The 24980-nt window shown below is 38.1% G+C and overlaps 3 protein-coding genes across 6 annotated transcripts in view; 2 read left to right on the top strand and 1 right to left on the bottom strand.

Moving 5' to 3' along the window:
* grm1a (glutamate receptor, metabotropic 1a) overlaps positions 1-7091 on the bottom strand; it is a 41951-nt gene extending 34860 nt beyond the window's left edge. For 2 of the 4 annotated variants that reach the window (XM_032585104.1, XM_032585107.1), the window contains exons 1-3: positions 6997-7091; positions 5506-6337; positions 423-672 (exon numbers count right to left, since the gene is read on the bottom strand). In XM_032585104.1, the coding sequence (XP_032440995.1) occupies positions 423-672; positions 5506-6214 (959 nt within the window). In that variant the 5' untranslated portion in view covers positions 6215-6337; positions 6997-7091. Of the gene's footprint in view, positions 1-422; positions 673-5505; positions 6338-6521; positions 6682-6733; positions 6964-6996 lie in introns of those variants that run through there. The other 2 variants (XM_032585106.1, XM_032585105.1) reach the window with 2 other exon arrangements.
* A 3912-nt stretch (positions 7092-11003) lies between these two features.
* On the top strand, positions 11004-17157 carry LOC116734389 (F-box only protein 30-like). Its single transcript, XM_032585743.1, has 4 exons — positions 11004-11057; positions 12080-12161; positions 15454-16704; positions 16865-17157. The coding sequence occupies exons 3-4, from the start codon at positions 15493-15495 to the stop codon at positions 17069-17071; spliced, it is 1419 nt and encodes a 472-aa protein (XP_032441634.1). The 5' UTR covers positions 11004-11057; positions 12080-12161; positions 15454-15492; the 3' UTR covers positions 17072-17157.
* Positions 17158-17766: 609 nt separating this feature from the next.
* Positions 17767-23465, top strand: LOC116734388 (F-box only protein 30-like). Its single transcript, XM_032585742.1, has 3 exons — positions 17767-18197; positions 20567-22628; positions 22733-23465. Exons 2-3 carry the CDS (start codon positions 20610-20612, stop codon positions 22925-22927), a joined length of 2214 nt encoding a protein of 737 aa, XP_032441633.1. The 5' UTR covers positions 17767-18197; positions 20567-20609; the 3' UTR covers positions 22928-23465.
* Positions 23466-24980: the final 1515 nt, after the last annotated feature.

Genomic DNA, 24980 nt, shown 5'->3' with positions numbered 1-24980 from the left:
AATATTTACATAAAAAAAGCTTAAATTAATTGTGAGATAAAGCTTAATTGGATATCCAATTAAGGGGAATTTCTATAATTCAAGTGCTTGAGCCAAATGAGTCAATGCTGAAACAAAATGCAATAACTGCATACATAAGAAAATCTTACTTAAAGAGGCCCGGTAGAAATTGGACAGGAAAAATTGACTGTTTGTCTATTTGCGCATCTGTGACAGATATGATAATTATTCAATCTAGACAAACATTTCTATTCAGTGCTACTTTTATGTAGTCTAATTCTTTTTGGTTGCCTTGGTGACATGTGCTTTGGAAAGACAAGACAGCCTCTCTTAGACTCCCAGCTTGTTAACAGAGTCATTGTCATCCAGCAAGATGCTCTGGACTGGTGTGAAAAGAAACATGCAGATACATACAACCATACCTGCCAACAAGGAGGAATTCCCCACGCACCCTTTGTCGCTTCATAGCCATCAGAAGATTACGGACCGTCATGCCCTCGCAGAAACACACCACCACACGAGCTTTGGGCAAACGTTCCTTTAGTTTCCCTAAAAGGCGATCAAAGTGTTTCTCTCCGGCGTTGCTGTAGATCTTGTCCGAGTGGGCGATGCACAGGCCCTCTTGAGAGGCCAGCTCCTTGAAGGCCTCCATGCCACTCTCCCCATAGTTTCCTGAAGGTGATTAATAAAGCAGACATTAGCTGCATTTCCATTAACCATAGAATTGCCCAAATTGAAATTTCAAACATAAAATTGCTTAATGAAAACACGTCAATTTTGAGAGAAACAAAAATCCGTTTTTTTGATAAAAAGTGTTTCCGCCAAGATGAGGTTGTTTTTCCGCCGTATTGAAATAGATGTATTTAGCAAAACTGCAATGGAAACAGTTTTTCCGCACCACCCGAGTCACATGATCAACAGCTGGATGTTACTGCTGGTGAAAACAACAAAGAAGAAGACGACGAGAAGTAGTAGGAGGATGATGTTTGTTTTTGTTTTGGTTTTTTGGACAATGTGCAGCTGGCTCCACCAGAGCTGTCACAACATCGCACAGTTCATGAGAAGTTTTGTGTCAGGCAAACGTGTTGAATGCCCAGCTTGTCCATAAAATCGTCAACTACAATTTCAGTCAAAACACTGCATACATAGTTGCCCCAAAAAATAAGGGGCTTGTCACTCAGACACCTGAACAAAACGCCGCCGTCTCCTCTGATAACTGATGGATGATAAGCGCTAGCATTATGGGTGAATTATTCAAATAATTAATGTTTACATCCATTTACATCGGTCGCTGCCTTGATATTTTTTATGACTTATGCGTGAACAAGCTTATTCACCTGTGATTTTAATTTAATTTCTTAATTAATGGAAACACCGCAATCACAAAATTGTGGGGGTGGGGAAGTTTACATTAGCAAAATATAGACAAAGATTTGCACACATTTGTAATTGAAATGCATCCTTTTTTACTTTAGAAATTATGCCTGAAAAAAATCTCATCTCATGATATCGCAGATGCTTCATGACAGGTGTTGTCATCACTGGCACAACCAGGCCAAGGTTTAGGGTCAGGTTAGTTTGGATAGCTTTTTTTTAATCTAATAAAATAAAACGTCTTTTGAAATCTGCATTTTGTACTCTCTCTGGTGTTTTTAATTTTTAAAGGAAGCAAATAGATTGTCAGAGTACAGTTAACATGTTTTTTTACAAGCCATAATCTACATATTTATGTAAAAGATAATCAATGTCATGCCTAAAGGACTCCTCTCAGCAGTCTCTCACTGCCTCAATCCTTGACTGACCCAAAGCTCTGATCCACTGATAATGAGAGTCAGACTTGCTGCTGATTGCAATCAAGCCCAAAGGGGTGAAGATGACTGTCCTTGTTTAACTCTAAACTGTCCCAATCAAGAGCCTGGCAAAGCTGTTTCTACGTCTATATCTCCTCCTTCCATGTAGACTGCAACGCTGCTCTGAATTGATGAGAAAACCCACAGCTTCTCTTTCTGAGAGCTGGATCACACAGACAATCCAATCGCTTGTATGCGACAGCACATGTTTTGCATTTGAACAGACATGTCATCATAGGGAAATCAGAAGCACCTTGCAGTAAATATGTGAAAAACATTTGTCTTGCAGTTGATAAGTAGCCTGATTCTTGAAGGATGTCTATGCCGTGTTTTGCTTGATTGAGGACAAACAATCATACATCTTCACATGGTGAAGCTTTACATTGCTGCTGAAATAGACATCAGTGTAATTCATTTACACAGGTCCATAATGCGTCCACGTGTTGGTTTGCCAATAGTCCTTTGATTATATTTTCAATTGCCTCTTTTCATTCTGCTGCAGGTAAATGGAAATAATGATATCCAATTATTTTACTCGCTCCATCTCAGCTATGAGACCGGTGGATGGTGGTGCATTAGTTGACACCTCACAATGACCAAACAACAACAAAAAACCCGCACTAAGCATTCATCACCACAGAGATGATAATCGAGACAGGTAATTTATGCAATTTCACAGCTCTAGCTGTTGCTACAGGCAACAAGCTGCACTTATAACTTGTCTCGGGTGGTGGAGATAGAAAACTGATGAGCTTGAGCCAGTCGTGACCACAGATTCAAGATGACTGAAGACAAGACTAACAAGAATAGTGCCTTGCAAAAGTATTAACACCGCTTTAGTTATGTTACAGCCAAAGGAGGTTGACTACAAATGCATGCCGCACTTTACAGATTTCATTTGTTATAAAACCTTATGTACTCACTTCACAATTCTGTTCTACTCTCTACTGGTTTATCGCATCAAAATCCAGTAAAAGACACTGAAGTGTAACGTGTAAAAGTTCAAGGGTTGTAAATACTTAAATTGTTTGGTGTTTGGAAAATTTTGTTTTATTTTCATGGACAGAGTATGACTTTGCCTCTCTGGGGATTGAGTTTAGGGTGTTAAAACAAATTTCAATCTCTTTCAGATTGGTCAAAGTGATAGTGATCTATACGAGTAAAACGGGTTGAAGAGATTTTTAAAAAAATGTCAACGAATGTCCAAATGTTATCACTGCTTAGGCAGAAGGCAGTGCTTGTAGCTCAGCCAGTTGCAGCAGAAATGTAGAAAAGTTTCATTAAAAAACTGTTATTTATTTCAAAACGAAGGAATTAATTATAATTTGTTGAATTTTTAACAATGTAACAAGCATCTGGCAAATAACTATTGTAATGAAAAATGTTGCTAAGAACATCGCTTGAATACTTGTGATTTGCAAGTATTCAAATCACAAGTATCCACAAAATAAATCGCAAAATAACAGCGTCTGATCCAAATATTAATTTGCCAGTACTATTCTGTATGGCATTTGATAGAAATGATAACTTTTCCTTTATGTCATTGTTCTGCAGTTCCTAAATTTTCTGATGGCATTCCCAGAGGAGGGTCAGATACCTGATATCACCTATAGTCCTTCAGGTACTACACTTTCCTCACTCCCTTTGCCATTTACCTAATGCCAGCCTGCGCTCGTCTCCCATACCTAACTATAATAAGACTCTCCAAAGATGTTTTACACTCCCAGCATGTCTGCAGTTCCTTAGAGAGAGATCCTGGTTAATGCAGCCTGTCAGTCATAATTTGGGTGCACATCACTGACTGTGTTTCACCAAGACTTTAATGAAAAGCCACAGACATAATTCATTTCACAGTAATTACTCTGTCTACCCAACCCGCCTTTTTCTGTTATCTCCTGTCTCCACCACAACATAACCGATGTGCTGCAAATGAGGACGTTTTCAAAAAGGTTAGAAGCTAATCACAATGCGAGAACTGAAGTATATTTTTGAGAATTTATGTTCAGTTTAATAGGTATTTGATGAAATCTGAAACAGTTGTATAATTCTTAACCTTGTCCTCTCCAGTTAAAAATTGAATAAATATTCATGTGTAAATTCTAAAATAGTCCCTTATGTGCTGTAACACAGTTCTGAAACTTGCGATGGTGGCCATCCTAACAAAGCCAGAAAGTTCGCACGTTCTTTTCCGATTAGCAAAGCACATTAGGTGTGAAGTTGTGGGAACAATAGGAGCACTCTTTATGGTCTTCATGTGCAGATGTACATGTGAATGTTCCTGCCAAGTGTGAGATATTATTACAAAGACAATTATATCGAGTTCAAATTCGAAAGGTTGACACAAACAGAAAACACACAGTTGGAGTTTAGAAAAAAAAAAAAAAAACAAGTAAAAACTGCTCTGGGGTCAGTGCATATTTATATTCCACCATAAAACCCTGAGGACCTGTGAAACCTCAGCAGCATGTGATCCTCGACATGTCAAAGTGTATGACTCTTCTATAAATGTAGCAACTAATAAGCTGTTGTGCCACTCCTAATCAAAAGAAATGCTTTGGTGAAATGGTTGATTGAAGATGCAATCAAGAGAACCTGGATCACTATAAACTAGATATTTTGTTTATTAACATGTGACATGTATTATAAGATCCTTGACTGCAATTCAGATTTGGTCTGTGTTAGACTTTAAAAAGGTTTTTAGGAGATTAACCCAGAACCCTCGGGTTTTGAAACACAAAATATATTTTGAGCATTTTGAAAGTAACATTAGGGTGTTTTACTTTACTTTGGTTCTCATAGATATCATATATAGCCAAGGCAACTATTTGAAAGCAATGATGTCATTGTAGACCTACTTCTAACCTCAAAGTTACCTCTGAGCAGGACAGACATAACACCAAGCCTTGTCCATGCTTTTTGCGACCTTTGTTTTTTATATATATATATTTCAGTGATTGTATCACATACAATTAATGATGTATTTATTCATTTCTGTATTCTTATCAATTGAAATTTTTAATATACGTTCTTTATGTTTGAATAATTACTCTAGACTGTCATGAGGGTCAGCAGATGAGTGGAGCTTACATTGATTGGTTTAAAGTTCACTTCATGTTTACCATAACCAATCATCTTCAGGCTTGATGACTTGCAGCAGTAATAATTACTTTCCAGAGCACTCCAACACAGGAATTAAAATATCAAATCGATACTGAAATGATGTAATACATTTTACTATTTAAGGACATCAGATTTTAGTTTTAACTTTTCATTATTACATTACACTGAAAACACTGTGAATTAATGGGTTTATTTTGTTGAGACTACATTGAGATTATCCTTAAATATAGGTATTAAATACTTTAACCAACTATTAGTTGAACTATAAACATTTTATAAACCATTAATAGGTAGATAAAGTACACAATTTAACGAATTACAGAGAATTTCAAAGTGATCAGCACGTTGCAAAAAAAAAAAATCCAATTGTGTTTATATGATCACATATGAATTTATATATTTAATGAATTATTATTTGACATTTTAGGCTCTTAATACCTATCAGTTTCAATCTATAGGTTTAAAACTAAACTTAGATCAATCTGGCCCAGATCCCTCAAAAACTGGCCTTGGAGTTGGGGCTAATTTTTCTCACCCTCAGTGTGGACTGCAGACACGTAGGTCCAGTTATGAAGCTTGACGATGTCCAGCATGGCCCGGGCCTGCAGAGTGTCTGAAGGAACGACCCTTAGGAAGTACTTGAACAAAGTCTTGTCACTCAGGTCGATGCTCGTGGCAGAGTAGGCAATCTGTGGAATGTTGAATAACTGTAGAAGGTTTTGCACTTGTATGGCCACAGAGCTGGATCCGGGGCCGATTACTCCTGCTATGGGTTTCTTTGAAGGCGGTGGCTGGTTGGACGGGGTTCCGTCGATGCACCATTTGGAACCGTCCTTATCATCCCGAATCGAGATGAGAGAGTCCCGGATAAACTCGATGCTCTGCTCCAAGGCAACAGAGGAGTGCCAGCAGGAATCCCGGATCTCACAGCCGAGGCTGATGTTGGGGAGCAGGTGTAGGTCGGAGTTGATGCGGTCAAGCGTGTGGAACATGGCCTCCACCCGCTGGATACCGTATTGCTCCCGGACGTCCCCGCACTTCCGCTCGGCCACCTTCTCGGCAGACGGCTGGTGGTGGACAGAGAAGAGCGCGCCGATTATCACGTCCCCGTCCATGCGGGCCACGGAACGGGACGCGGCGCGGGGCACCACCGATCTCTCGTGGATGCTGCCGCTGCTGTGGGTGATCACGAGGCATGCGGGGAGACACAGGAGAGCGAAAAAACCCATCTTTACGCGTGCCATGTCGTGCCACAGAGCGTGAGCCGTGCCGTCCGCGATGGCATATTATCTGCTGTCTGTCAGAGCTTCCACGCTTATCCCAGCCATTACCTGTGGGAATGTTGCTTGGAGTGTATCCGTAGGCACCTGCAGAAAAAACGAGAAAATTGGTGAGATATGGAGAAAGAAGGTTAAGAGTTTACTAAGCACGCATGTTCTTCTCCACACGCCCTGTTTTACAGTCTCCTATCAGGATGCCTTTGAACAAACCACTTAAAACACAGTTCAACTGCGTCTCCATAATTCTTTAAAGAGAATTTAACTATTGCACCTGGTTGAGTGCAGATCCTGCCAGTGTCATTCATTGAGAAAATACAGAAACCGGATTTCAGCACCACGGACAGCGCGCTTTCCTAACACGTTACAAGGACGTCTATGTGACTTTGTCTGCACGCATCATTCCCGCAGATCCGAACTCTTCACGGTTTAACCTAAATAATAAACATATACATTTATATATATATAAAGAAAAAAAAATCTCACCTTTATTTTAGCACGAACAGAAGCACAAAACAGCTTCCCTCCCTGGACTGTTTTCTTATTTTTTCATAGAGCGTGGATTTTCTTTTTTCTTTTTTTTTTCTCGAGAAGTCTCTCTCAATCAGCGGATGAAGTCAGGATTATCAATGATACATTATTATACCAGTTGTCTTATAATCTTTAACCACGAAGCAGAACGTGCCTGGTTACACAACCACACAGTTCCTCGCCATGCATACGGATTGTTCTGCTGTATTAAAACTTACCTCAATCCTTGGATCATGTCTCGTGCCTTCATCCGTCTTCTGTGCCGCGTGGTCCTCGTCGGTATTACTTGAGTTTCTCTCCCTCTCCCTCTCGCTCATCCAACTCGAAACGTGTTAACGAGAACCCCCTCCAGTCCTTTCCCCACCACCCCACTCCCAAGTTCTCTTCCTCTTCCCCCCCTTTCCAGAGCTGTCTTTGAGCCTTTATCTTTAGGATATAACTTAATTAGTTTTACTTGAAGCATTTCCAGCAATAATAATTACCCAATCAGAAGAATCGGCACTCTTTATGGTACTACTTTAAGCAGTCTAAATCTGACTTTCACAGATGGGCTGCTTAATTACAATGCTGTACTATTCAATAAAGTGAATTCAGATTCTTGAAATCAAAAGACAACATGAAATGTTAGGAGTTGCTCCATCCATTTGGATCCCAAGCAACAACCAACAAATCAAAACTCTTTGCTTCATTTTTACTAAGTTTACATTTCATGGATGACCAAAAGTGCCAAAATTCCATAGATACTTACACAACAAATTAGTACTCAAGTTCATGAGTAACTGTTGAAAATTATATAAAAAAATATGAACAAAAATTGTGCAAAAAGTATAGTGCCAGTTTATTTAAAAGCACAATTTGCAATAATTGTGCTTTTAACCAAGATTAAGACTATTTAATCTCAATTAATTACTCTTAATCTTAAATTGATTATAAATCAAAATAAGTAAGTAGTGTTAACATTACTCCAGTCAATGTGGTCTAAAATGGATTTGATGCTATTTACCCAGTCAGGAGTTAGTCTGTTTAATGAGCCAGTCTTTTTCACTGCAGCACAGAAGTTATAAATATCAATGTAGTTATTTTGATTTCTTATTTTTTTTATTGGGGTTACCCTTAAATTAACAGATCAAGTAAGGGATAAAAGTACAGAATATATTTACAGAAATGTATGAAGTAACGTTTTTTGGTCATATCAACAGACATTTTCTATATGGAGAAAATAGCTACATGCATCGCTCTGGTGTGAATTGACTCGTTCTCCCACACAACCTGTAGTAAAAATCTTTAATGTGTTGACACTCCAGCATTATGCACTCTGATAATCAGTTCTGTCTATAGATTTTCAACTCCAAATAAGTCCAGAGATTAATTACGTCAATTTAGCAGTTTTACTTCTTATTTCTCTCAAATCAATTAAGAGTGTCCTTGGCCGTGCGCTTGGGGCAATTGTCTTGCCAAGCTTGTTTCATCAGATTTTTATCAAGAATGTCATGATATATTTTTTTGCTTTCCTTCATTCAAATGAACCTTGCCTGTACTTTAAGCCGTAACACACCCCACACCATGATGGTCCCACCTGCAAACTTTACTTTTGGCAAGGAGATTCTGGGGTGATGTGTGGATCTCTTCTTCCTTCCAGGTGACATTTCAGTGTTCCCACTTTGACCTCATCTATATTCTCCCAACATTTCACTGGCTTGTCCAAATCTTCTAAGCAAACTTTAATCAAGCTAAAATATGGCTTTTCTATAGACTCTATAGCAATAGAGTCTTGAGCAGTGAGTATAGACACAACCAGTGAAATTCCTCAGTTTCTTCTCATGTGACATTTAGCATCTGCTTGAGAGTCATAGATGTTGAGAACTTCTCTGTTCATCTTAAATGTGAGTTGTATTTGATATAACAGATCATGTGAAGCAACCTTGGTCTGCAATGGCATTCTCCTATATCTATAAATCTTAGTAAGCTTTGCAAGAAACATTTTTACTGAAAAACATGCAAATATGAGATACTGTTAAAACAGCCGACTCCAAAGTAGCAAATGAGTTGGTAAATAGTTTAACTTTCCCCTCCTTGGGGACACAAACCCTATACATGAAGGGCTGTGTCGTGACTCACACCAGGCGGTATAAATCACAAATAAACTTAAGAAGTCTGTGTGACACTGTTGCCCAAGGCTTTTTGAGTGATCATCTGTTACAGAACCTGAATAAAAGTGACATGTATGAGAAGGAAAGACTGTTTGGATGCTGTAGACACTCTTCAGGCCAAAGGGCTATGGCTAAGCTTGGTCTATTCTCATAATGGAGTGTGCGTGGGTTGACTGCAAGGCAAATGACTTAAGCACTATAGGCCTATATAATCATCATCATGATGAATTATTGGTAGTGGACATACTTATTAGCCTTAAAGAAATTTTATGAACTAGATGTATTATTCAGTATGTTTGTTATTTATTTTGCAAGTTTACTTTCGAATATAACAGAGAATTTAATTGTTTTAAAGACATTGTTTTTCTTCTTACAACTTTTTCTATGACTTATGTCAAGAAACTCACTCAGAAACTGTGTTTGTGTCTCTAAATAAACTACAAGGTTTGAGACAGTGTAGCTGTATTAACAAAACCATAAAAGGATTTAAGTGTCATGATTTATTGAGGTTGAAGTGGACCCACAAGCACAAGCACAAGAAGATACTGGTTTAAACTGTTTTGCAGCTGTCAGTCTGCTCATTATATTGTTTGGAGCTGTGTATCTCTGCATCTTCACTCGTGCTTATAATATCTGAATTATCCTGAGAAGAAGTTTGCTGAATATTTAATGTCTGGTGAAAATACTGTCAAACTGGGTTTTTGACATAGACATTTTAAGTCAACAAAGCGCAAATAAGTTAATGTGAAAATGAACACTGAACTGTGATCAATAAAATAAAATGAATCACAAACTTACAAGTTGCAAAAAACATAGCATTTGTGCAAATTAACCATGTTCTAGCCACGAGTTCAAAGCTTTGCAGACATGAAAACCAGTATGATCAACTTTTTTTTACTTTCAAATTCAAATATTCCAAAACGTACTGAGCTGAGTATTTCCAAGATAGATGATATTTCTCTTCGGGCCTCACTACTTTTTATTTTATGATATATATTCATGTATTTTGCTGACTTGGCAAAAGCCATTTGAGATTCTAGCTGCATTGCTTTTGGCATATTAGATAATATATTTTAGTAGAATAATTATTCTAATGTTTATGTATAACACCTTTTAGATGTGACATAATGGCAATCATAGTGGTCCCATACGATGGTTTTGTTTCAATTCTTGATAACAAGTGTGGTCATCAGTGCCGTTGATGTGCCCATGAGTCAACTCCTCCTGCTCCTGGGGGTTTTATGTTGTGTAGGTGACCCCAGACTTGAAATGTGGCATCTCCCACTGTCAACATTAATGAGCAGGCGTCTGTTCAAACCTTTGTCCTCAAGAGAGAAAATAAATCACGTGCTACACTGCCATCTCCTGTTGCAACCAGGCTATTACATGTTAGATTCATAATCCGTGTTAGGCAGTTCAGAAGTTTTTTATTGACTTTTGCATTAACAAATGAATGCACTGTACCTTCATGCCATTTCTTACCATTTAACTAAAAATACTAACAAAGCTTTAATGAGTTAATTATACTTGTTTTTCCCCCCACATATGTAAATAACTTAAAAAATAAATGATAAAGAAAAGCTATTATGTAAGCCCATTTTCTCCACTCTGATAAAAACAACTAAACTTGTCTGTCTCATAATTATTCTTATAATTATGATCATTACGCAATGATTTGGAAGCAGACACCGAAAAACGTTCAGAACAGGGTTACTTGACAAAGATATATATATATATATATATATATATATATATATATATATGTAGAACCATTTACATGATTCTACACCCATATATATATATATATATATATATATATATGGGTGTGTATGTATGGATAGATAGATAGATAGATAGATAGATTACTGTATATATATTACATTATATATAGTATATTATATTATTATATATTACAGATTGAATGAAATAAAAATATATAATGACAAAAATAAAAAAAAGTTAACACAAGAATCTGGAATAATAAATTCGATGCTACGTTATCCAAGTTTCTTTTCACCGTCGAGTAATATCTCAGGCATTGCAACAGTTACACTGTTCAATAAAGTTTCCGACAGGAAAAAAAAAAGTGGTGGCGATTGTGGCTAGGCTAGCTAAACATGTTTCCAGAGGCAACCAGTGTTGTATAGTAACGAAGTAAAAATACTTCACTACTTTACTTAAGTACATTTTGGAGTACTTCATACTTTCCTGGAGTATGAAAATGTTTGATGACTTTCACTTTTACTTCACTATATTTCCGAACTCAATTGCGTACTTTTACTCCGATACATTTTCAATGTGTGGTTTAGTTACTCGTTACAAAAAAGCGAGAGAGAGAAACGAAGTGTTTTGACCCCACCTACTGATTAGCAAGCAGGCTACCGAACAAAGTCGTAGCCTGCTTGCCTGGCTTGTTCATCACCTCCAATAGGATACACCTGTTTCGCTTCTCCCATTGTTGGGGAAATCAGAAATCGGAACACCTTGCATCGGGAGGGAGGGTCGAACAGAGAAGAGTGCTGCCCGCACTGACGCGGCTCAGGGATTACGTGACACGCAGCGCCGTGCCCTATAATCCACTGTAAGCTATGTAATGTGTTTTGAGGCAATTGACCAAAATCCCGGACAATTTTTAAATTCCCCCCGGACATCTTTTTAGGTCTGAAAAGTAGGACATGTCCGGGAAAAAGAGGACGTCTGGTCACCCTAGTTCAATGGGGGACAGAAGCCATAGCGATAGCAATTTAGACTAAATTTAACGAATATAGGAAAGGCATGCAAGTTCAAAACCACAAACCATTAACATGTGCTACTCTTTAAAACTGGAACAATTTATTAGCAGGTTTCATTTTGCCTGCACTTGGTTGGGTACATTATTTTAAGTTTATTTGACAAGTTTACCAAGATATAAGAAATGTCATTCAAACTTGCCTTGTTTTACTTTTTACTTGTACTTTTCATTACATTACTTGAGTACATCCATTTTTACAGTAATTTCCATACTTAAGTACAAGAAGTTTCAGATACTTTAAGACTTTTACTCAAGTAACATTTCAGTCAGTGACTTCGACTTTTACCAAAGTCGTATTTTGGAGAGGTACTTGTACTTTTACTTGACTCTGAGATTCCAGTACTTTATACAACACTGGAGGCAACTATGCTAACACACGGGTTTACCCCATATATGTAGACACAAACAAGTCGTATGCATTTTCCAGTGAACATGACTTGAGGTAAGGAAAACCAGCAGTGCTTACATTTCTTTTGCAAAAAAACGGCCTTTGTTTTGGAATGCTTAACTTCCGCCCGGGCTAGTTGTTTTTAGCACACAATAGCATAGCTCAATTTCTTGAACAAAAAAAAGAATTGTTGTTGCACAAATATCTATATCAAAAGTATTTTATTGCTGAAGAAGTTACTGAAGAGGTGATGGTTGCAGTGTACTTTTTTTGTTGACATATGCAGCCGGGTAATCTTAAATTCTCCATTTACATGATTCTACACACTTGCAGAAATACAAATCCTTGTAGAAATATATTGTTTCAGACTGAAATCAACCGAGTTCCCCAGCCTCCCTTTAAAAAATTATTTTAATTATTTGAATTGGACACTAGTTATGTACACTTAAACTTCAAAATTATTGATATATGCAAACTGAAAAATCTAAAACTCTCTTATATCTCTTATCTAGATGAGTTCAATCAATGAGTTAAAAAAAACTAAAACTCTCATTTATTACTAAGTGTTTTTGACTTCTGAAATATCACTGACTACTGGTCACAATTTTGTGATTTTAATTGTGATTTATCAGTTTTCCTTATATGCTAAACACTGTATGTTTCCATTAGTATCTTTGTTGATGTGCTCCAAGTTTGAGGTTGGATGGCTTCCTTGCCATCAGTCTATTCTTTGGCTCCCTCTAGGGCAGGGGTGTCAAATTTCACCAAGGGCCACTTCAGCATATTGGCCACCCTCAATGGGCCACATTGACGGTATAAATCAGGAATGCCCAAGTGCAGTCCTCCAGACTGCAACTTTTAGATGCGTCCCTGCTAAAACATACCCCAGACAAAAAGTTGACTTCCCTCATTAGCAGCAACTCAGTTCTGTAGAGGCCTATGAATGAGTCAATGATCCAGGTGTGTTGGAGAAAGAACGCATCTAAAGTTGCAGAGTGATAGGTCTGGAAAACTAGACTTGGGCAACCCTAGCATAAATGTCTGAAAATACAATGTTAAAAATAAATTAAACAACACCTCATATTGTTAAATAACTGATTTTATGTATTCAAGTTTTAAATATTACATTTGAGTTTGCATGGATGTAAAATTACTGCTCAGTTTAAAAATTACAATATTTTAAAACTGCTCAGCTAAACTTCGCTCTTTAGCTTGTTAGCTTGTCGATGTTTCAGTTTTATTCGCTGGGGAAATTAATCTTTGTCTGCTTTAAAGATAAGCAGACAAAGAATAAAAACAAGTTTTGATATTAACTCTCAACTTCATTCACAAAACCTTTTCCTTATTTATTACACAACGAACATGTATTTCACATAAGAACAAAACAATGAGGTGATGTTTCCTGTCCTTGAACACAAAGCTGATCCCTCTTCACCAACTCACACATCCTCATTGTGTCGTGTTCTGTAAATAAACACAAAACAAAACACAAGCTAAATCAATAAACTATATGCATATTCCAGTATACTGAGTTTTGGTTTTACATTCATTCTATTTAAATGTAGTTTGTTCGTGCTTACCAATGTTTTCTGGCCGGATGTCTGGCACCGTTTTCCCCTGGTCAGTTCGTCGATGTCTGGTTTTAGTTCTATTCTGTGGCAATCCGCAAAACGGCGTGTAGGTTTTCGTCAGTAATGCGCGATCTGTGCTTGGTCTTGTTTAAATTCATTATTGAAAACATCTGTTCGCACAGATAGGTGCTTCCAAACATGGACAAAACACGAGCTGCATGGAGTCGAAGCTGTGGCATCAAACCAGGGGGCAGTAGACGGTAAAAGTCCTCGATTGAAACATCACGGGACTTCGCTCTTTAGCTTGTTAGCTTGTCGATGTTCCAGTTTTATTCGCTGGGAAAATTAATAATCAGCTTGAGGTGACTCTGCTGCACTCTAGTGGCGAGAAGCCGTAATGTTGGCTGGTAACAATCGGAAGGCATTATGGGAGATGTAGTTTCTAGTCAATTCGTGCTCAAAACCTATTTTAAGTCAATCAATGGGGCTGTAAAACGGTGGTGGGGGGAGAGGGCCACATAAAATGACGGCGGGCCTTGAGTTTGATACATGTGCTCTAGGGTCTCTATCAGATTCAAGTACTGGGCCACTCCAAATGGGGTAATACTACTATCAGTTTAAACAAACATGTTAAGATATAAAAAGATTGCCTTAAACCTAAATATACCTATGGTATAAGTAGTTAGAGCCCAACTGTATAAATTCAAACTCTGAAACTTAAGACATGTTGGTGCGCAGTGACAGATTCCACCATAGTCAGATGTACAAATCCAAAATCCAATATAGAAGCTATGTTTTAATTTTGACCATAACTAATTATGGTCAAAACATTAAAAAATGTTATGCTTACTACTGATTACCTTTGTGCTGACTAACATATGGTAGTTTGCTATGATAAACACTGTCAATATTGTCAAAGTCAGTTCATCTAGATAAGAGACGCACACTTTCTTACAAATTGTGACTGCCGATTCGTCAGTTGCTGACAAATACCCTGGAATGATTGGGGGAGGATTGCTCCACGTCTGCATGCGGGGGGAGCCGGCATCATGTTAATCGTTTCCTGGAAGTGATAATACACATAGTTCAAATCCTCTTGTGGGATTTTTTTTTTTTTTTTTTTACTCAGTATATAATAATTTATTTTTATTTTGTGTCTTTTGATGAAAATGCTGCAACAACTACATATAAGTAATGTTAAATCAGATGAAAAATAAATTAAATCTAATATTTTCTGGGGGTGCTATGACTTTTCCTGGGGGAACTATAGCACCCTTGCGCCGCTACTGCGTAGGTTTCTTTCTGTTAAACACCCTAGATAAGGTGCCACCCATATAACATTTTGGTAATCTCTTTTGTTAGACCAGATTTTCACTGAGAGTAGCTGATAGTTGGACCCTGTTTTGTTTTATGTATTTTTTTTTATTTGGCACAACCTAACTGCCCCTTTCTCCTCCACAGTTTGTGCAAACCTTTTAAGTTTTTTGTTAAGAAAAAAACTCTATATTTCTACATTTACAGAGACTCTGTCAATTTATTGTGGTTGTTGGGTTATTCTCCCCTCCTCCATAGTGGAGGGACGTAACACTGCGCAACAGAGATTTAAGCTGTGACACAGCAAACACCATTAGCCATGTAATATCTTGTGGTTGTAGTTAAAAAGTAACATTTTAATTGTTTTGCATTTGTTGCCTAAGAGTTGATTTATTTAACTATCTTCAATGCATTTCTAGCTTTGTGTGTCTTCATATTAAACATTTTATTTATTTTCACAGAGGCACCCGACGAACCATTCCACCCCCTTGATTCTGAAGATGGAGAACCATATTCACTGTATCTCCTGTGTTAACCGGAGGTGCATGGCACAGTCTGAACCAGGAGTTTCTTGTGAGATTATCACATGTCCTTTGATGTGTGGAGCTATGTTTCATTCCTGCAAAGGTGATGAGCACCAACTTTTGTGCCCACTTATGAAGGTTCCATGTCTTAATAGCAACTATGGCTGCCCAGCTATTCTGATCCGCAACAAAATCCCTGCACACATGGATGTTTGTCCGGCTGGGGTTGTCTCCTGCCCAGAGAGATGGAACTTGCACCCAACAGAAATCTTGGATTTGAAACCTGGTAGGAAATTAGGAAGTATCTTGGATGAGATAAGGAGCCATAAAGACCTTGCACTTGCTCTGGAGGACCGTCAGGCACTCCTTGAGACCATAGAGGAGATGGGGATGGAAAACTTGACTTACAAAGATTCTGTTATTGAAGAAGCGATACTGTTAGCTTTAGCATTGTCTGCTTCTGAGGCATCAACTGTGACTTCCTCATTTCAATTGCAGTCTGCTCCAAAAGGATCCACAACAGAGGAAGTTGTTAGTGGAATCAAAGATTTAAAAAAAAGAGATATAAAGGAGAACTGTTCTAGTCTGAGCTGTTTGAATGAAAGTGGTGCTCCTGAAAATATTGGTGTATTAAGTAAAGATTTAACCAATGGATCATTTATGGAAACAGAAGCCATTAATATTTCAAAAGAACCTGTGACCCTTCAAATAATATCACACACTTATCCCCCCATATGCGGTCAGTCATTTCGCCGCGACCAATATCCTTCCCATTATCTAAATATCCATTGTGACTTTCACCCCAACTTTCGTGACCGCATAGAGTCCCACTGTCCTCTGGCATTGTATGGATGTAGGTTTTCCCAGCAGAGGCTGTGGCCATCCACCCACATGGCCAAGGTGATTTACCATAGGCACCTTAAGTCGTTTATAATCCTGCCTTCTATCAATGCGGAACCTGCAAAGGACTCCCAGTCAGACCGGTTTAGTGGGCTCCCCATTGAGATACTGTGGCACATAGCTAGATTCCTGGACAGTTTTAGCCTCTGCCAGCTGTCCTTGGTGTCGAGGACTATGAGGCAAGTGTGTGCCAGTCTCCTCCCTTCAAGGGGGATAGTAGAGCTGCAGTGGGAGCGAGGACATTTTCCTTGTCATCCTCACACTATGAGATGGCGGGTCAAAAGTAAAGTGAGTAAAAAAACAATAACTTGTGTATCTGTGTGTTTTAAACAATCACTGTTATATAACATGCACCATGGAATTAATTGTGGATGTACCTTTAACAGCTGCAAATTTGTTTTTTTTATTTTTGTGTATTAGTAAACTCACTTATCTTTTACTGTTGCAGGTGTGGAAATTCAGCCCTGCCTTCAGTCCTGTGTACTCGTGGCATTTTGTTGATGTTCCCAGCATGTCGGATCACATGAAGAAGTGTCCTTTTTTCAACAGAGCTGAACTGAAGACTGAGCCAGTACCCCTTACCGCAATGTGCACCGAACAAGACAGACTCTCAATCCTGCATTGTTATCAAACCCTGCGTAGCCTCATTGCTTGATCAAGCAAAGCTGATCTTTATGAGATTCACTGTGGAATTATGGGAATGTTGCTAATAAAAATGTCCTTTCTTGCACTAAATCAAAATGGAACTTTTATTATTCAGAAACCCTTGCGCTAAAATGATGTACTAGTCAGGTTTGCAATTTTGAGTCAGAAGAGAGGAGTAGACATCATGGATTTGTGCTACAAATATAAGTTTTGCATGAATGGCAGCCTGGGAAAGCCCCTCCAACCCCACATTATTTCTCATGGATTTTTCATGTAATGGCCATGGCCTTGATATGTAACTACACTTTTTAAGTGAGGTTTAGGTCTCATCTATCAGATCTGAGTTTCTCTGTAGTCTGCTTTTTCTGGCGTTCTTCAGGGATTGCGGTTTTTATCTACATCCCACTGTTATGGCATCAATTTCAGAATATATAAAAATTTTGATTTATAAACTAATAGTACTCAGACTGACGTTCAGCTGAAACTCTTCCATTCCTTTTCATGAAGCCCCACTGTTTGACTAAATGATTACTTACAGTATGAATGGACTTTTGTCAACTCATACATTAAAAGAATGTGGGATAGCATTTGATTCAAATTTCTTTAATTGTACAACACTTTTTTAAAATCTTGACCTTAAAGGCGTGATCCATGCTTTTACTACTTCATATCAACTGGTTTGTTGTGCAGCCTGCCTTTCACAAATGCAATTAGCCATAATCTGACACAAATAATGAACATTAATCTTGTTTTTTTCCCCCTCTCTCCTATACTGTTTATTTCACTTAGAACATTTCCTCTTTGATTTTCTACTCATCTGATCTAGAACACTAGACTAAAGCAATTCATCTGTATAAACTACATTATTGTTTCTTTCAGCAGTATTGAAATGTGTTTTCCTTTTTCTCCCACTCGATTATATTGCAACGGCATAAACTTCACATTTTGTTAAATAAAGTTTTGAAGAGGGGTGGAAAAAAAAAACCGGTCGAGACGATGACTGACTGAGAGTGGCTAGCTATCTTTAGCAGTTTCTTCCCGGTGGCAACTACAGTTAACAGACAGGTTTAGACGCATTAATGTGGAAACAATCAAAGACGTCATAACACGCCTTTTCCTGTCAATACGACACACAGGTGAGAAACATCTGGAACCTCTAAAACATTATTTTACGAAAAGTTGTTTTTGTTGTGAACTGCTCAACTTCCGTCCGAGCTAGCTGTTTTTAGCCAACATTAGCAACACTCACTCCGAGCTTTAGCTAGCCTTCTATTGTTATCTTTAGAAGTTGATATTGTAGAAAAATGACAGACGACAACATGAGAGTTTTTATTAGGTTGATGGATAAAAATATGTAGATTGCCGAAACGAAATGTTGCTGTAAACTTTGCTACAGAGCTGTTAGTTGCAACTGAACTTTTCCTGTTGACATGAAGTAGCTCCAATCTTATTGTCTCAGTTGTTATAAGTAAATTCGCGTTAAAAATGCTTTATTTACTCGATAGCCATCCTAAAATAAGATAAGATACGATTTTTGATAACTGTTAGAATACTTAATTTATAAAAGCTTTATTTAAATGTATGGTAATACTTTGGAATGTCCTGAAGAAATAAGACAAGTTTTTAATTTTCTCTAGATAGCTGAGCAGTTATTGCTTTACATTTAACATTTTCCCGTCTTCTGCTTTTCATATGTTTTAATGAAAATTGATGCATTTATAACATCACTCTGTGATCACAAGTTGTTTTTCAAGCCCTTACTAACTTTGCTACTTAAAAGTTTTTAGTTGTTGCAATGTCAGATTTATAGAAATTTAATTTGCAGCTTTAAAGTAAAGCAATGTACAACCGCAGATTTATGATCAAACTGCAGTTTTAGGACAACTTGCAGATTGAAAGGCTCCAATATGGAGCAATCCAATCTCAGTTATTTTGGCCAAAATAGAAATTGCAATGCTATGAATCTATGAGACAGGAATTTCCCTTATTGTGCTTATTTTTTGCTGTTTGTCTTTTGGTCAGTAGCATAGTTTTTCTGATTGGATTCTAAATTAAAATGCAATTTTGATTAACTGCACAGCACTGCCTTTAAATTTCAAAGGACTTCTTTAATTTAGATCTTTTTGAACCTTTGTCTACTTTTAGCTAAATTTATTTTTTGTTTTGCACATGCACTTGGTTGCTTGGCTTAGCTTGGGTTGAACAGGCATATTTTTGATAAAAATTTAATTTTATGTAAACTGACTGAAACTCTTGAAAAGGGATTTAAACCCCTTTTGTTGTACAGCCTGAGGTGCAGAGGCATTCTTCTTTCTTAATTTTTGTTGCTTGTTTCTGTTTTCAATCTTGCACATAAAATAAATGCTAACGTTCACATTTAAATGGCTCTTAACAAAATCACCTAAAACATTCTCACCAAAAATCCCATTGCATAGACGAAGTTCCTGAAACCTAAACATTGATCTTTTGCGACAGTGATTTGAAACAGAGGCATGGATGAATAGAGTCAGTAGCAGTGACATCTGCTGGTTGCTATTGTAATAGCAGTCTTTCAAGTCTGAAACAAATCACTAAAACGCAGTTTGTCTACTTAATACCAGTACATCTAAAACAATGTAAATATTATAGAAATGTCATGTTTTTGGTCCTTCATTTCAACAATTGAAACTCATATATTCGTTACAGACAGAATTACATATTTTAACCCTTTATTTCTAGCCATTTTTATGATTGACTTGTGAATGAAAATCCAAAATTTAGTTTCTCAGACACTTTCTCAGAATATTACAGAAGAGCAATAAAAATAAACCAAATTGTCAGCCTTTTGAAAAGAGAGTTTATTTGAATACACTCAATACTTTATTGAGCTTCCTTTTGCATGAATTATTGCATCAAAGCAGCTTAATATGGAGGCGATCAGCCTGTGGATTTGTTCAGCTGTAATGAAAGCCCTGTAGCTGGTGCGCCTTTTCTTACTACACTTTTTCCTTCTATTGCAATTTCTATGAATAGGCTTGGATGTAGCATTCTGTAAACAACCAACTTTGTTAGCAATGACCTATTGAGGACTACTCTCCTTGTGGAACATGTAAATGACATCTACCAAGTCAAAATGGATTGAGTAAACCATTTTATACAGATATGCTTTTTTTGTAACTTGTAATACTATAACTTTCAGAGATTCTATATTTTGGGCTTTCATTTACATTAAGCTACTACATAAGCATCAAAATTATACAGAGTTATATATGATTAGTATAGGAGTGTGTAATGAATCTATACTTATGTAAATAATTGTTACACACTGTGTATGTACAATATACTGATATTTATATACAGTAGATTCAGTACACTATTTTCTGATAGCAGCTGAATAGTGTTTGTCATTCCCTGTATTTTTTAGCATTTTTGTCTTTGTGTATCTTTAAAACCCATTGACATAATGTAAATACATAATTTAAGTAATTTGTACCTGACTCTTATTTCTCATGATATTCTCCTACAGAGGGGCCCATATAAACCACTCCACCACCTCAGTGGCTCTTAAAATGGAGCACCACCATGTTCACTGTATCTCCTGTGTTAACCAAAGATGCATGGTCAAACCTGAACCAGGAGTTTCTTGTGATCTAATCGCATGTCCATTGGTGTGTGGGGCTGTGTTTCACTCCTGCAAAGTTGATGAGCACCAACTTTTGTGCCCACTTACGAGGATTCCATGCCTTAATAGCGGCTACGGCTGCCCAGCCATGCTGATCCGTAACCAGATGTCTGCACACCTGGATGTTTGTCCAGCAGGAGCTGTCTCCTGCACAATGGAGTGGAACAGGTGGCCTGTTAGCTGCTTGAACTACACCTCTTACGAGAGCCTAATTAGTCTGTTGGAAGAGATGGAGCAGCTGGACATGGCGCTTGCACTTCAGGACCAACAAACACTCCTTGATTCGATGAAGATGATTGCCAAGACTCCATCTCCACAAGAAGATCCACTCACTAGAAAGGAGATTAAAGCGAAACATTTAGCTTTACAGTCGTCTGCTCCTGAAATCTCAACCTCGCAATTATCCTCCTCGCATCAATCCCAGTCAGCCCCCAAAGCTTCAGCAAAGGAGAAAATTCTCAGTGGGATTAATGGATTGAAAGAGGAACAGCTCAGTAAGCTGTATGAGGCCACAGTTGAGACTGCAAGAAGCTTAGCTGCTGCTCTAGACTTTGTTAGCAATGCCAGCTGTGGTGAAAGTAGCTCAGTAGGTGAAAATGTAGGAGATTTCTTGTTACAAAGCAGTTTGGACAATAATAGAAGCATTCAGAATGGACTGGAAGACATAACCCCTCAACATGCTGATGGTTTGCACAAAAGTAACATAAATTGGAACAGTTCTAGTCTGAACCGCTTAGATGAAAATGGAGCTTTTGAAGGAATCGGTATGCAGAACAAAACCACAGCCAATGGACCATTGGTGGAGGCAACAAATGCTGATACTTCACAAGAACCTGCGACTCCACAAATGATATCCCCAGTGCATGTGAGCCAGGGTGTGGCACAGTGGGCTGACCATGTAGTTCTGGACAATAAAGGGCTAGTTCTTCCAGGAAATCTTGGACCTGAAAGGATGTTGCCCTTGAACCTCTTCTATAAGGGCCAGGTTCAATATCCTCTAACTAATGGACAATTAGGTGCTAAACCAGACAAGTCACCATATAGGCTCCAGGTAGAAATGGAAGACAAAGCAGTTGATACTTCAGACTTGGAGCATGATGATGATCCTATGGGTCTTGGGGAGATTGATGCGATCCCACCAGCTCTACTCTTCTGTTTGGAAGAGTCCAGGGAGTGTAGAAGGATCTCTGATACAGTCTACATTGATGGTTACCGTGTTGACCTTGGCACACAGACTTTCACATTTCCTACAGCAGTCTTGGTGACTAATACAAGAGTGGGTGACATGGCCTCTGTTTCAGCCTGTGACCATGCAGCACCACAGCTCGCCTACCCCAGCCCTCTTCGCACCCTTCGCCTTGGCCAGGTCCTCGAAGCTCTGGATTCGGAGGCGGTCCCATATAATCGTTACCTCCCACCTAACCCCCAACACCAGCACACCTTTCCTTTCTTATGTGGTCAGTCATTCAGGCGGGACCAGTTTTCATCACATTTCAGAAACATCCACGGGGAGATTCACGCTTGGCTCAGTGGCTGGATAGAGCAACGGTGCCCTCTTGCATATTATGGCTGTACATTTTCCCAGCGGAGATTTTACCCAGCTACCCGAGGAGCAAAGGTGGTTCACGATAGGCATCTTAAGGCATTTGGGGTTCAGCCCTGCACCAGACTGCAACCGCCAACAGACTCCCAGTCAGACCGGTTTAGTGGGCTCCCTATTGAGATACTGTGGCACATAGCTGGATTCCTGGATAGTTTTAGCCTGTGCCAGCTGTCCCTGGTGTCAAGGACAATGAGGGAAGTGTGTGCCAGTCTCCTCCAGACCAGGGGCATTGTAGAGCTACAGTGGGAGCGAACAGATTGTTCTAGTGGGCTCCATAATGTGTCGTGGCAGGTCAAAAATAAGGTGAGTTCAGAACTTATATATCATAGTTCAATGAGTGTGAATACTTTTGTGAAACAAAAAACGAAATCTTCTTATGATCATTCAAATATATTTTACTGTTACAGGTGTGGAGATTCAGCACTGCTTTCACTCCTGTATCCTCGTGGGGTTTTACTGAGGTTCCCAGCATGTCGGTTCACCTTAAGAAGTGTCCTTTCAATGTAGTAGAGCAGAAGACAGAGCCGATACCTCTTCCTGCCATGTGTACCGCACGAGATGGACTGTCACTCCGCCGCGTCCTACGTCATGTCAACACTTGACCAAACAAGGCTGAGCTGCATGAGATTCACTGTAGCTTTATGTGAATGTGGCTAATGAAGTAAAATGGATTCCGATTAGTTTTGATTATAAATAAACCTTAATGGGAAAATATGATTTCAGATCTGTTAATGTGGAATGAGAAAGTTAGCATTCACAATTGCTTTGCATGGATTTGTGCTGAAAGTGCACCTTTATTCTGCTAAGAAAACATTTTTTGACAAAGATAATTGTGCACAATAGATTTATATTCTCCTGAAGATTAAATATTATTCTGCCTTTTTACTTGTAGCTATGGAAAACAATACGATAAAACTCCATTATTTCTGAATATTATAAAACATGCCGGCACTTTATATTTTAATTCCTTCCAAACTGAGTAGTGAACCTTGTCTGAAGAGCTTCCCATCACTACTAAGGGTCAAGTTCAGTGTGTATGTTATGTTTAGTTTTATTTGAAGTTTGGATCACAGTTTGACATCACAGAATGACTAATGTACCTGATTGCTGCAGTTTAATAAAGTGTTTACTGACTTTTTATTTTTCTCTAAGGTGTCTTTTAATAGTTCATTTCCATATTTATGTAAGATGTTTGGATAGAAAGCAAGTCTTGCCAAATCCAGGAAACCTAATCCAAATTTAGACTGAAATTACCCTTACATAGCTGAGTAATATTACAATAACATATTGTAATATTGTTATTGCAATATGTTGTATATATTACAATAACATATTGTAATATATACTTACTCAGTTTAACAGTTTCATTGTGCAACAACTGTTTCAAGGGCAAAATAAACTGTCAAACCCCATCAGTGGTGAGAGAATGGGAATAGGTTAAAAGTGACAACTGTTACAAATTTCACTTTATGTGATTTCTGCCCATACAAGCATTAAAACGTGAATAGGCGACTGGAATTCGGCCATTATGAAATCTGGCTTCACTATTACTGGATATAGCTCACAAGCAAAATAGCATTTTTAAAGTTTTTTCTGGGTTTTTGTGCCAACTTAGAATTGATTCATTTGAAGCTTGCATAATTATATGGGTCAAACATGTACTGAATTATTTATCAAGTTTGCTATTGAGTTTTTACATTTTCAAAGAAAAATAAAGATTACACCAAGGGTGCTGTTCATTCAAGAACTCCTACTATATTGTTTCTGCCTTTTAGACTTTTTAGTGTCCAAATTAAATTGTACATATGTAGACTAAAGTTTATTAGACTGAGTGCGGAAGAATTTACCAGCACTCATTAACAAGGATTACCTTCAAACTGATTTTGTATTTTTGGCCATTCCATTATTCCACTCCCACCTTTACATAGCTTTCTTACAAACAAACATTTAATATAACTGGGAGCCAATGAAAGTATTGAAATATGTTTCACCTTCTAATTAGCAATGCCAGTGTATTTGAGCTTGTAATGATCAGTCTGCCTATTTAAAGGGTGACAAGTAGTCACTGCAGTGTTGTGACATGGTGTGTACAGTACTTTACAGACATTGACAGGAAGCAAAGAAGAGAGTCATCCTTGCAGATTAGAAAGGCAATTACAGACAAGCATGTTGAAGGTAGGCCATTTCTGCTTGTTCATATTCAAAAGGTCCATGGCAATGTAGCCAACCTCCCTGGGATAATACTAATGGTAACCAAAAAACTCAGAACCGCCAAAGAAATTAAAGGTGAACTCCAAGATCAAAGTCAGATCACATTAGTCACCATTTCAGCCAAAGTGGACTTTATAGGAGACTACCAGAGGAAAGTAAAATAAAAAGACTGGAATTTGCCACAATGCATATTAAAACTACAAAGCTTCTGGGAGAAAGTCCTTCAGACATGAGGAATCAGGAGCTTTTTGGCAAGTTGCCTCAGCTTTGTGTTCAGACACAAAATAAATACAAAAACAGTCAATACTGTGATACATGGAAGAGGGTCCGTTATGTTCTGGGGCTGTTGTGTTACATCTGGGACAGGGCACCTTGAATCTGTGCAAGGTATGGTGAAGTCTCAAGAAGCATCACAGGTCAACAATTTGTGTGCACAAATCCTGA

Source organism: Xiphophorus hellerii, chromosome 15 (genome assembly GCF_003331165.1).
Source record: "Xiphophorus hellerii strain 12219 chromosome 15, Xiphophorus_hellerii-4.1, whole genome shotgun sequence".
Classification (NCBI taxonomy): domain Eukaryota; kingdom Metazoa; phylum Chordata; class Actinopteri; order Cyprinodontiformes; family Poeciliidae; genus Xiphophorus; species Xiphophorus hellerii.
Note: the sequence above shows the minus strand (reverse complement) of the source record. Positions and strands in the feature narration are given on the sequence as shown.